Source organism: Anarhichas minor, unplaced genomic scaffold, assembly GCF_050575085.1.
Source record: "Anarhichas minor isolate MPS153535 unplaced genomic scaffold, ASM5057508v1 ptg000025l, whole genome shotgun sequence".
Lineage (NCBI taxonomy): Eukaryota > Metazoa > Chordata > Actinopteri > Perciformes > Anarhichadidae > Anarhichas > Anarhichas minor.
Window position 1 is genome coordinate 12601101 of NW_027466471.1, and position 12800 is coordinate 12613900.

Consider the following 12800-nt stretch of genomic DNA (forward strand, 5'->3'; position numbering starts at 1 on the left):
ACCCACATTAGTCTATCAAAGATCAAACTTTTAAAGAAAATAACAAAGACAAATATCTTCAAGCACAAGTTATTACATTAACTTTGTTCAAAGCTATTTTTGTCATCTCTCTGCATCACTAATGTCCCTCCCCGTCGTCGTCCCGTGCATGGCAGCTACATCCGAGAGCTCCTCACTGACTTGTCAGGTCTGCCTTCAGCCTCTTATAAACATTGATAGATCTGTGCTTTCATCAACAGCTAATGAAAAATACAAGTAACTGCTCGTCTCTTCAGCTAGCTGCGTTGTTAGATCGCCTGCTAGTGCCTGAACTCGGTCTGCGATGGTGTTTCTTCACAAACTGACATTTGTAAAAGTCTGTATCTGGTCGGAGCACACCTGCTCACATACCTTGAAGCATGCACTGGGCTGTGACTTTTGTAAATATATTCTGCTGCGATTGCAGTCTGCCTTTTAATTCTTGGACAACTTTATGTTTTTCTTGGAGGCTAAATTTAGTGTTTGGTGTCAAATTGTCGACGTAAATTGTATTCCTTCATCACCGACACTGCCTCATAACACAGAAGACAGACCGTTTTTTCTCCTTGAAGCACAGACATGTATTCGCTTTCACATCTTTCATTATATTTTCTTCCCTCTGCATCAATTTTTCTCTTCGTGGACATTTTGGGATTATTTGTCGATCATTTTCAACTCAATCACTTGTTGGAAAACCGCTTTACGGGCTGTTCCCTCTCCTGTCCACCTGTTGTGATAGTTTTAATGTCGGCACACAGACAACATGCTATCTCATAATTTCGACTTTCTATCTCATAATTTCGACCATGGGGATATTTTTATTTTCAAGTCTAACTTTGAATTAAAAAAAAATATATATATATATATATATTTTTGCTGGCGGATTCGTGGGCCACATAAAATGACGTGGCGGGCCTTGAGTTTGACATGTCTGCACTAAGACCTCTATGTGCCACATATTGCATGTATAAAGTATATGGTATGGCATGTATATCTGTATGTAAGTGAGGCTGTTAAGCAGCTGCTGTGCTGTACAGTTTGTTATTGTCATGGCTTCCTGCTTTCGCCTCCTGAGCGGGAAGCAAAGTGCCCTCTAAGCAGAATCGCTGTCCATTTCCATGAGTAAGCAGCTAACCCCGTCACCCCAGTTGAGGCTGCGGACCAAAACACAGAGGATGGGGCGGCAGAAGTTAAGCAACAGGGGGGTGAAGGGCGTGGGGGAATGAGGAAGTGGACTGTTGTCCAATAAAAGTATATGTGGTGAGGCCTCTGAAACATGTTTCTTTTTGCTATTTTTCCAGAGCTTGGAGTGTTGGGAATTCTGTTTCATAGGAGTGTGGGAGGTCAGAGTTGAGTTGAGTTGAAGCAGAAAGGGATGAGACAAAGAGGAGGATGAGTAATGTGTTTGAGGGAATCAGATATTTCTGTTATGTGGGACACTGCTAGGGAAACACAGGGTACATTTTCTTCCCTTTAAGTCTACTCTCTCCATTACTCTGCAGCTCCCCTGATACTCCCCAAATGCCAAAACAACACAAGGCATTAATAATTCATGTTGGACTCTACTGTACAGAGAGAGCGAGACAGAGAGGGTTTATTGTTGAGTGAGTGTGTGTTTGTACCGTTGCTGTGCGTGTGACATCAGGGTGATATTGATGCTTCTGATGATGTCAAGCTGCTGAGACACTGATGTTCACAGCACGTTTGACAGTTGAGACCTCGTCATGTTTGGGGAAAACCCAGGCCGAATGACATCTACGTACCGTCATCACTCTGTTTGAGAATTTATGAAACAGGAGTCCTTTCATTGCATGAACAAAAAAGTGCAGAAGTAATGATTCAGACAATGAAGGCATGCATTCTTGGATAATAATGGTTGCATAGCAGCCAGTGTAGCCAATCATAAACAATCATTTACTGTATGGCTCCCCCTCTTCTCAACCTTGGGATCCTGTAACAACAATGGCTTCTCTCAATCTCAGCAGCAGAAAACCAAGGCCCTGGCCTTGTAGTCAGAAGTAAGAAAGGCTTCAACAGGATCCTTAACCACGTTCATAAACATGGCTGTTAATTACACAGGTCTTCAATTAATAATCTTTTTCATAATTGCTTAACCTGCTGATTATTTTCTCTATTAATCAACTAATTCCGTGGTCTATAAAATGTAAGCAGATAGTGAAAAACTGCAGCCAAAAGTTTAGCTTTCTTGTTAAAAATGTTAAAGTTTACCATCAGAGAAAAAAAAAAAAAGAACGGAAAGAAAAAGCAGATGATTTTTGTCTTAAATAACTTGATTATCGAAATTGTTGCCAATTAGTTTTCTGTCGATTGATTAATCAATTGTTTAAATAAGCATTGCAGCTCTTTAAAGATCTTCATACCACCTTGTAATGTGAAATTATTGTATACTTTCATTCATGTATAATCTAATTTAATCTTATACAATAAACTCATTTATTATCCTCAGTTTATGTTCACAGTGTCAGAGAGAATGAACAGACACAGAATTCTTTTAAAAATTGTTTTAAAACTACATTTTTACAGTTGTAATGAGGTTTTAGATAGCAACAACATCTATAATTTAGTAATACAACATTCATTAATTATAGATGCATACTGTAGCAGAGACATTCCTGTGATGTATACCCGGGGTGAGTGATCCAGCAAGCCCACAAAAGGAGTATAAGAAGCTCTGTGTTCTTTTCCGCAGACAGCCACAGCTTTAGGAAAGCTTGCTGTGTATTAGTGTCACTGCAAAGTGGGGCACACCAGTGAACACTATGGGGAGCTCGACATCCCTAATGGCACAGAGATAGACAGGTGGAGGACTGCTTCAGGGGAATATACTGAGAATCATCAGAGATTTGTTGCAGATCAGGGGATGCTGTGACAAAGCTCAATCCCTACAGAAGTGCGAGGATTAGCCTTTCCCATTCACTGTGAAAAGAAATGAGAGCAGAGGGACCCAAACACTTGACTGCCATGCCTCTAAGAATCAGTAGTATTCCACTCCACTAACTGACTATTGACTATTTTACTTTGCCTGTAGATATACACAGTGTTTTTCAGAATCACAGAAATGCAGCTGTTTCTTTCTGCTGTGATGGTTTGATTGTTTGCCTGGAGAAGCCGGGGCCAGGATGCACAGTAATGGCCTTCTGTAGGCAGGCTGGTGTTTCAGAATGGCCGGAGTTTGAATAGGCTGGGGGAGTTTGACTGAAGGGATGCAAATCTGTGATATGGAAAAGGCAAAGCTCAGACAAAAGCCCCAGTGTTTGTTTGAGTCGGTCATTATGTCGATTTTGTGTTTGTGTGTTTGAGTATGAATGTGTGTGACTATGACTTTATACACCAGCCGTTTCTATTACAGAAGCATAATAAAGATAATATCGTCTTTGACCGTGCATTGAAGACAGCTTATCTAGGGAGAGATAAGAGGAAGTTGTAATTCAAAACATTCTTGCATTCTTTAACAAAAACATACCAGTGCTCTCTGGATTCTGGGTCAAGGCTCTCTTTGATTCCTTTTTTTTATTAGTATTTTTTATTGCCTCTAATCCTATTTGGTTTAGATTGTGTTATTTATAGAGTGTAAGTGAGAATGCCCAAGATAAGACCAAGATGATAGTGGAGTGTGTTTTTGGCAGTTTCTTCTCAAGCTTGTTTTTCACTACCCTCTCAACTTCCTCTTTGTGGCTTTTCATGAACTGATTCACACATTGAAGCAGTTGATACAGAGAGATTTATGACTGAGGAGTCATAAAGAGCTACGTCTATGATATTTTATTCTTTTTCTCTCTGACGGAAGGCATTGACAGGAAAGTAAGCTATATTTGCAAAAGCACGTTGCTTTCACCTCTCTATTTCTGAGAAGTCACGCAATCTCTCTTTCTCTGCCACACCCTTGTATTAAGGTCAGGAATTATAAACCAGTACAGTAACTCTTTTCCAGTCTCGATTATAAGATAAGACTGGCTACCTGACAGTGACCCTGTTCCCAGATCAAGCTCTTGCCTCTCTCTCTCTCTACCCTTGACTGGCCATGACTGCTTTACTGGAGCACTGAAGCAAACATTAAGTCGCAGAGTCTCTGGGAAACTGAGCAAAGGCTCCTGAAGGTCAATGTGTAACACTTGGCTCACTGTGGAGAAACACCTTGTTTATTTAGCTCAAAACTGGTTTCAACAGGAGATTTCCTTTTAATAGCGTACAGCTTTTGAGGCTTCAGTGCCTCAAAGGCTGTGAAAGTGTTTTGGGAGTGCTTTTCAAAACATTTCATAATATCACTATACTTACCGTCTTTGAGCTGAAGGTGTAGCATCCAGTCCAGGAAAGTAATCTGTTCAGGGTCCACACAGCTCTTAGAAAATGGGAAATATCCTGTTATTTCAATCCGACGTGTGCCATTCGTTATCAAAGGATTCGTCTTGTAACATCTGCGTGTCTTGTAATTTGCTACAGGTGCTGGAGAGTTTTAAGATCATGGACTACAGCCTGCTGCTGGGTGTGCATGTCCTGGACCAGAGCCAGAGAGAGGGGGGTGAGCTGGGCCAGGCAGGGGGCGACGGGAGGAGACCTGTGGGTCAGAGGGTGCTTTACTCCACTGCCATGGAGTCCATCCAGGGAGACGGCAAGGCTGCAGAAGCCCTCACCACAGACGACACGTGAGTCGGCTCATATGCACATATTATGCACGCGTATTTGGGCAAACACTCTTTGCCTCCGTTTGTCTCTTAATCGCCACCTTTTTTCCTCACAGACACAGTTATACAACCGTGCTCATACCTCGCACAGGACACTCAGACAGTGTACACACAGTCAGGCTCTCATATAACCATAGCGACACAAATACAAACACAGCCACTGTTCCACGTACTAACAGCAAGACACATGAATGTAAATACTGTAAGTGCCTCTTTTATAAATATCTGCGCAGTGTTTCAAGCATTGCAGAAGAACAGTAGGTATTCTCTGACTGCTGGATTGTTTTTTTCTATGTTATAGGATGGGTGGCATCCCGGCCAAAACACACAAAGAAGAAAAGCTGCTCATCTTCCTTGGTATCATTGATATCCTACAGTCATACAGGTACCGATCTTTAAGGCATTATAGTATATACCTGCTATCATTTTGTTTCTAATACGGGTGATTTCTTATGATTACTGATTGGATCTGTTGACTTTCGGGGCCATGAAACCCATTTATATCTGACTGTATGATCTGCAGAAATGTTTGACTCAGTTTCTGAGAAGTAAAATGTCTCATCAAGGGCCAATAAAGATGTGACAATTAATAGAAAATGTGCATGAATAGTTGAGGACTGACCAAGGCTGCGATTGATGCTTGCCCTATGACAAGACCTCTTAATGTTGAATTATCACCCTGCATCGATGGGAATCCACTTTACCGCAATCCTAAAAGGACTTCTTCCCCTTTCAACATGATTTAAATGGACACACCGGCCTATAAGTCTTCTTTATTTACAAATTGATTTTTGCCTTTCCCTGAGAGCACAAGCGGCGAGTGACAGAGGAGGAAGCCTTTGGGCACATCAGCTTTTCAAACTCTTGGAAATTTAAAAGCATTCACATAAATCTGCGTCAGCCTGGTTGGTCGAGGCATGAAATGCACACGGAGTGGGCGAGGTGAGATCGGGTCTTGGAGAAATAAGGGATGAATAGGCCAATTTGTCTCCGCTAATCCTGCCTTAACTCTGGTAGCTTGCTTCCCTCAAAGACAGCGTTACATAACATTCAACTTTGATGTATTTTCTGCTTAAATGCTAAAAAAATGACCTGAGTTTGTTTTGTGCCACGGTGCAAGAGTCTGAAGTTTGATCAAGCATAAAGGGGAAGCTGTTGGGTAAGCGGATATGTTTGTGACAAGGCTTCTTCTTGTTTTGTTTCTCCCCAGGTTCATTAAAAAGTTGGAACACTCATGGAAAGCCCTGGTGTACGATGGCGTGAGTTGATAGCCTGCTCAAATCTGACACTGCTGCTTTTATGAATGAGGCTTTTATTTGGTAACATACTCTTACGTCTACTAGTGGCTCTCTAATAAAAGCCCTGCATCTTCTCTGACTGTCCTCAGGACTCCGTCTCGGTGCACCGGCCCGGGTTTTATGCCAGCCGCTTCCTCAAGTTCATGAGCACACGGGTCTTCAGAAAGACTCAGCGTAAGTCTGCAGGTTGATCACCGTCGCACATGGGAGGGAAAAGCAGCCCACATGCAAAAACAAACAAAGAGAAGGGGCAGCAATGGGAAGTTTGGAAATCCTGGCCTGATAAGGAGAATCAATCTGTAGACGTTTTTTATTGTTGTCTATTGCTGGGCATTTGTGTGCACATGGCTAGGTCATTCAAAACAAAGTGAGTTTGTTGTTTGGCAATTCAGAAACCAAAGTACACAGTTATAAGCCGCTGATCTGGTAATGGGCCTGGTTGTAGTTAAAGCCAGGAAGTAGTTTTGGAACTTCCCTTTACCATCAAATATAGTAACAATCTTATGCAACCATGCGGGACCCCCCTCTGGAAATGAACATGGCTGAGGCAAAGATTTGGGGATTTAGCCGTGCTATTAACTATCGCCAAGTCCCGTCCGAGGGAGATGACAGGAAAGGATTTAATTTCATAATCGTCTCTTTTCACTTTCTCCTCCAATTATCTGCTCCTCTTACTCTTTCTGCCTCTGCTTCCCTGAATGTGTATCGCTCTCTTTTCCTTTTCTTTCCCTCAATGGCCCTTTTTTGCTCTGCAGCACTGCGGTTCTCCCCTTCAAAGAGGACTCGGACGTCCATCCCGGCTCTGAAGTCGTCCTCACAGGAGATCCTTTCATTGCAGGCAGATGAGAGGAGCAAGGACGACAGGAGGGACAGGCTGGGAGGAGCCTGCAGCCTGGCCAGTCTGGACGGACAAGGTACAGAAAACAACAACTTTTTAGGAAAATCTCACTCCGACCGTTCACATCTTGGATATTTGACAACATTCAGGGATGTTCATAGAAGTGCCTGAATTATTAGGAGGTTGTTTGTAAAACCTGAATGATTATCATGAATGCACTTGCTATTTTACCATTATCCTCTACGTGTCTAGTCTAGTCTGCGATGACCTTAATCATTCCCTCGTTTTTATGGCTTATTAGAGCTTTTTTAGAGACCATAAACCCATAAACAGCGACTTTCATTCGGCCATAAAAATGTTTTCCTCTTGTCCCGGGGAGCCAGCTGTCACTGGTTGATACAGTGTTTGGCCTTGATGGAAAGAAAACCGAGGCCACCTTGTTATTAGTAGCCCATCCGTTACAGAATTTGCATGTGTGTGTCCATAGGGTATATGTAAAAGAAGAGTCATGTAGATTAAGCTGTGTTATCCCCAGTACAAGAAGGTCTATGAACCAGCTGTTTGAGACAGGGTGAAAGAAAGTGTCTGCAATGACGAACATGATCAGCAACAGCGTCTGACCTTTGTGTTTGATATGATGAAGGAGTGTTAGTCAACACCACGCCGGAAGAAACAAGGGCGTGGAGCAGACAGAGAACTCATGGGGTCATGTGTCCTCTGTACAACCAAGCACTCTCCCAACAGTGTCTCCAGCTGTGACGCAACATACTATAAAGCAACTTGGATAGTTTCACTTCCTGACTCTCTCTTTACGGTTACTAAATCAGTCTCAAAGAGGGCAGAGAAAATCTGATTTCCTCTGAAGCGTGAGGTTGATACTAGGAAATATGTCCGTTTTATTGGGACCATTTAGTCAATTAACTTAAATCAAATCCTCATGCCCTGCCTTGTCTCAGTCATTAGGCTTGTTTAAACTTTCCACAACAGAAAGCACATAGAAATAACAAGAATAACTCTTTCTCCTTTCTACTGGTGGACGATCCACAGCTATATGCTGTATTGATCGTATTGATTGACTTATGGGGCATTTTTGGTCTTCCAGGAAATTATGGCTGTGGATGTCAGTGTTTGTCGATGTGTGTCTTCTCAACAAAAGGAGAACTCCACAGATTATACAAAAAAAGTTCAGTTTGCGCATCGTGAGTAGTACTACTCAGCCTGCGTAAAAGATGTTTAATGACTATGTGGATCTGTAGGAGCTTTCAAAAGTCTGAGAACAGAGACTACAAATAAAAAAAGAACCTGCGGTCCAAACTGGACGCATGGAGTTGGAAAAATATTGGCGTTTACCAGGCAGCAGAAATCAGACGGAAATATAGGAAATGGGATATTAGGAAAGTACTTGTTTTGCTTCACTGTCATCACATGCTTGTGAATGTTTTTACCCTCAGCTGTGTTTGGTTCGTACCTGCGACCAGATCTGGTCCCTGCCAACCCATCCTTCTACGAGGGCTCCTCCATGGGAACCATCTCCACCTCCTCCATCTTTGTCAACGTAGAAAAGCAAACAAAGGAGAGGTACGGTGTCTACTAGTTTTCCTCTTTCACTATTTCTGGTTGCTTTCATTAAATCATGACACTCTGTGTCGTTTTAGGGGTGTAACGTGTACTTCTTCACCTTAAAACCGTGATGAAAGGCTACTGTACACATTACGGCCTTCAGGACGAGAAGGAAGACGTGTGAATTTGCCACGCCCAAAACAAACACACACGTTCACGTACTCCCACGTTATTGTCACCAGACCTCTTACGTCACATGGTTTTATTGGTGACGTGCGTCATGGAGCAGGTCACTCAGCTGGCTTGGCAACATGCATTCAATAAACATCCAGCATACAGACACTAAAGTCAAAGGATGAGGTGTGTGATGCTGTTTACTGTTAGTCTCTTTCATTTACAAGGAAACAAAAAAGATTCCAGAAGTACAGAAATCTTTTCAGGAAATCTGTTTTTACTTGGAAAGCCTTTTGTTGTCTTGACTTTATTTTATTATCCAACTCTTGCAGCTAAATGTATAGTGTTTTTATAGTTGAAGACCTTTATATGTTATTACCTGATATCATATTGTAAAATCTGATGGAAATGTTACCGTACATTATGAAATAATAATCAGCGTATTACAAAAACTCAATTACACCTACGGCACACACTCATTTTATGACACTATATATCATCTGGCTGTAAAAGCGAGTTTCATTTTGTCTCTTGCTAGAAGCACACTCCGTCCTCTGCGGGTTTCCCATCTTTCACCTCTCCTTCTGCAGCAGTGTCAGGTTCAGCTTGCTCTCTGAGGCTTCATTGTGCGACTTGCCCGGTCCTGTCTCTTCATCGGTCACCTGCTGTTGCGCTGACATTGTTCTGTCAACTGTTTTCATAAATATTTAAACATCGGCTTTGACATGGCTTTGCTCCGTGCCATTATGCTGCAGAAAGACTGTGACAAAAGAGGACAAGCGGTGCAGTGGCGACTATATAGCCACCCACAACAATCCCTGTCTGACAGCTGGTCTGCCTGTTACAGTGATAACACCTTGTGTTGAGTCAGGTTAGGGTTGTTTTAAAGCAAAGCTGTTATTTACATGCATCGCTTTATCCATTCATATATCTCCTTCACTGTACTCCTCTGCTACCTGGCTTGAACACAAAAAGTAGTTATGTCATAAAAGAGTAAAAACATATTGCTTTATCAGGGAGTCACCTGATGTACAAACAAGGAAACCAGCTCTCAAGCTGCCCCCTGGTGGGTGAAATGTAAAAAGGGCTGAAGAGCAATATTGCAATCAAGTCTCCCGATGGTCAAGCTACATTTAAAGATATACACGTGATTGCTCTGTATTTCCTACTTGAAGTACTTGTATTTGTAAATTGCAAGTTGTATGCTGCTTATTTAGTTCAAATCAAATTACCTCCAGGATTTTAGGCAAGGCAAGTTTATTTGTATAGCACATTTCAACAACAAGGCAATTCAGAGTGCTTCACATAAAACCATTAAAAGCATCAGGCAAAAGAAAAGGAGATTTAAAAACAGTTAAGAACATACATTGAAACATTAAATACAGTCATTAAAACATTAACAAGCTAAAAGTAGAATAAAAGTTGCAGTGCAGTTTAAGAAATAGAATACAGTAGTGAAATGCAGAAATGCAGGGAATTGATTAATATCCTTGAATCTGGTTCAATTAAAGGCAGCAGCAAACAGAAAAGTCTTCAATCTTGATTTAAAGGAGCCGAGGGTCTCAGCAGACCTGCAGCTTTGTGGGACTTTGTTCCAGATATGTGGAGCAGAAGAACTGAACGCTGCTTCTCCGTGTTTAGTTCTGACTCTGGGAACAGAAAGTAGACCGGTCCCAGACGACCCTAGGGGGTCGGAATGGTTCATAAGGTAGCAGCAGATCAGAGATGTATTTTGGCCCTAAACCATTCAGTGCTTTATAAACCAACAGCAGGATTTTAAAGTCAATTTCTTTGTTGGACAGGAAGCCAGTGCAAAGACCTCAGAACTGGAGTGATGTGATCCACTTTCTTGGTCTTAGTGAGGACCAGAGCTGCAGCGTTCTGATTGACTATAAGAGATGTTAACATGCGTTTGAATTGGCTGCTTGGAGGGCTCCTTTCTGCTCTTGCAGAAGGTGATGGCTGAGTTGGCGCCACTCTGTCGTACAAATGTGACATTTTAATACAAACATGACACTTACTACTCATCATTTTTGAATACATTTTCTGATTCATAAGCTGAAACCAAAATTACTTGAATTTAACTTGTGCATTTTTCTAGAATAATCACATTTTTATGTTTGTTTGTATCTCTTATGCAACATATTCCCATTCGTGGTGAATACTCTCCCAGCAACGGTCTCATTTTGACAGACCACTGTGGACAAATCTGGTCAATCTTTAGATTTAGTTCATTTCCTGCGAGACATTTCTGAGACTCTGTTTCGGCCGCCTCAGGCCCGACAGCAGACAGGTTTCCCATTCAGCTCGCAGTCGGTTCATCTCTTTGTCTCTTTGATGTCTCTGCAATAGTGTGTGATTTGATTCTGGAGAGTATGTTTCTCTTCAGTTTCCAAGCACTGTTTAGACACCTGCTTTACTTTAACTGCCTGTGACCCAGACAATAAACTCCCAGGAACGGTCTTCTACAGGTTAATATGAAAATATATTTTTTTCTGTTTCAGAGAGGACGCTGCATCCAGCTCCACGTTTACCCTGGAAGACAGTGCTATCTGCCTCACTTCAGAGCAGAGCACCATGGATGTGGACATAGACCGTGATGACGGATCTGTTCTCGATGTCTACTTGGTGAGTCGTTTCTCCGTTTGTCATTTCAGGTCACATTGGGGTCATTCTCATAAGGTGTTCAGATGTTGGTTATCTGTGCTTGGTTATCTTAGCTTGTTCACATTTAGGCTTCACCCACGTTGACAATCACCTTTTTCCTCTCTCCTCCCCGACAGTGAAAAGAGCAGCTTTACAATCTTCATCTTTTCCTGCCAATTCAAGACAATCGCCACACTCCATTGGACCGGCCAGGCTGGCCCTTGACTTCACTTCCAGTGCTGCTAGATCCATGTTGCCACTTGTATTGCCAACACATTAAAAATTCTTAGATTCTCCACTGGTTGATGGACTAAAAGAAGACACCAACAGAGTCCCAGTGATGGACATCTGCAGGAACCATGTGACATCATGTAATGTGATGAACATCAGGCTGAACTGAGTGTTGCTTTTCAGAGCATGCGTCAACGCAGTGCCATTAAGTTTTATATATGTATACTGTTTTCATGGCCTACACAAAGATCTAAATATTTACTATATCGCATAAGAGGGAGAGGGTAGATACATTTATTTAAATGGTTTTTTTTTCTGCTGACCAGAAAGAAATGAAAGAGCATTTCAAAGTTCGCAACTGCACACGTTGTGGATCGAAGAGAAATGTTTACAGTGAATTCATGATGGCATCTTTGTCCCTGATTTAAAAGGGATGTGACACTGTCACACAGAAGACACAAGCCAGCTCACAGCCAACACCGACCAGAAAAGACTCGCATGAACAGACGTGATGGATTCTGAAGCTCCCGAGGCCAAACAGACTGTGACGCGGTTAAAGAGCCCACCTTATCCGGACTGGGCTGTTATCTGTGCTGCCCTGACAAAGGGCTGCTGTGAAGTGAAGTGAGGAAGGGCCGTTACTGGATCGTGGATGAAGCACAAAGCAGAGTGACGATGGACTCTCTCTTGATCAAAAGGCACTTTTGACATTGGTTATATTACTGTAAGAAATATTTCTTCTCTGGAGATGTTGCTTAGGTGGGTGGGCTACCTGCCATAAGCACAGATCTGAATATGTGATAGCACTTTGTTTTTTTCTCTTTTTACTCTATAAATGCACACCTCTGTAAGTCCTTGATACTACATAGACAGTGAAGGAACATTGTAGATTATTTTTTGATGTGGAGCTAATAGTTTTGTGGGGTTTTCGTCATGACTCAAGATGCTTTCACTCAGGATATCCTTTGATACTGAATACTTGTGTCCTCTTCAAGAAGTAAGGAGACATGCCTCAGCTGTCGATACCTCTTCATCGAGACCATATCCAACTATAAATGTTGAATTCTACCATAAAGCGTTGGTTGAAACCATAATTTATTGTGTAAATCTCAATATTTTACCATTTGCTGAAAACAATTGTTTAATCGCTGAATGTAAAGACAATGCATATTTATATTTAGAGACTCCTATAAATAAACTGCTAAAATTTCAGTGTCTCCTGTTTAGCTACTAAATGCTTCTGTAATCCCAACATTCGAGAGCTTCATATATATATACACAGTACATGTGTATATATATACACAGTATATGTGTGTCTGTGTGTATACATAC

General features: G+C 41.8%; 1 protein-coding gene across 1 annotated transcript in view; it reads left to right on the forward strand.

Moving 5' to 3' along the window:
• The window catches only part of pip5k1bb (phosphatidylinositol-4-phosphate 5-kinase, type I, beta b), a 33219-nt gene extending 20541 nt beyond the window's left edge, over positions 1–12678 (forward strand). Inside the window, exons 8-15 of the mRNA XM_076099600.1 lie at positions 4480–4682; positions 5023–5106; positions 5932–5980; positions 6109–6193; positions 6775–6933; positions 8309–8435; positions 11096–11219; positions 11375–12678. Of these exons, the coding sequence (XP_075955715.1) occupies positions 4480–4682; positions 5023–5106; positions 5932–5980; positions 6109–6193; positions 6775–6933; positions 8309–8435; positions 11096–11219; positions 11375–11377 (834 nt within the window). The 3' untranslated portion in view covers positions 11378–12678. The remainder of the gene's footprint in view (positions 1–4479; positions 4683–5022; positions 5107–5931; positions 5981–6108; positions 6194–6774; positions 6934–8308; positions 8436–11095; positions 11220–11374) is intronic.
• The last annotated feature ends 122 nt before the right edge of the window (positions 12679–12800 follow it).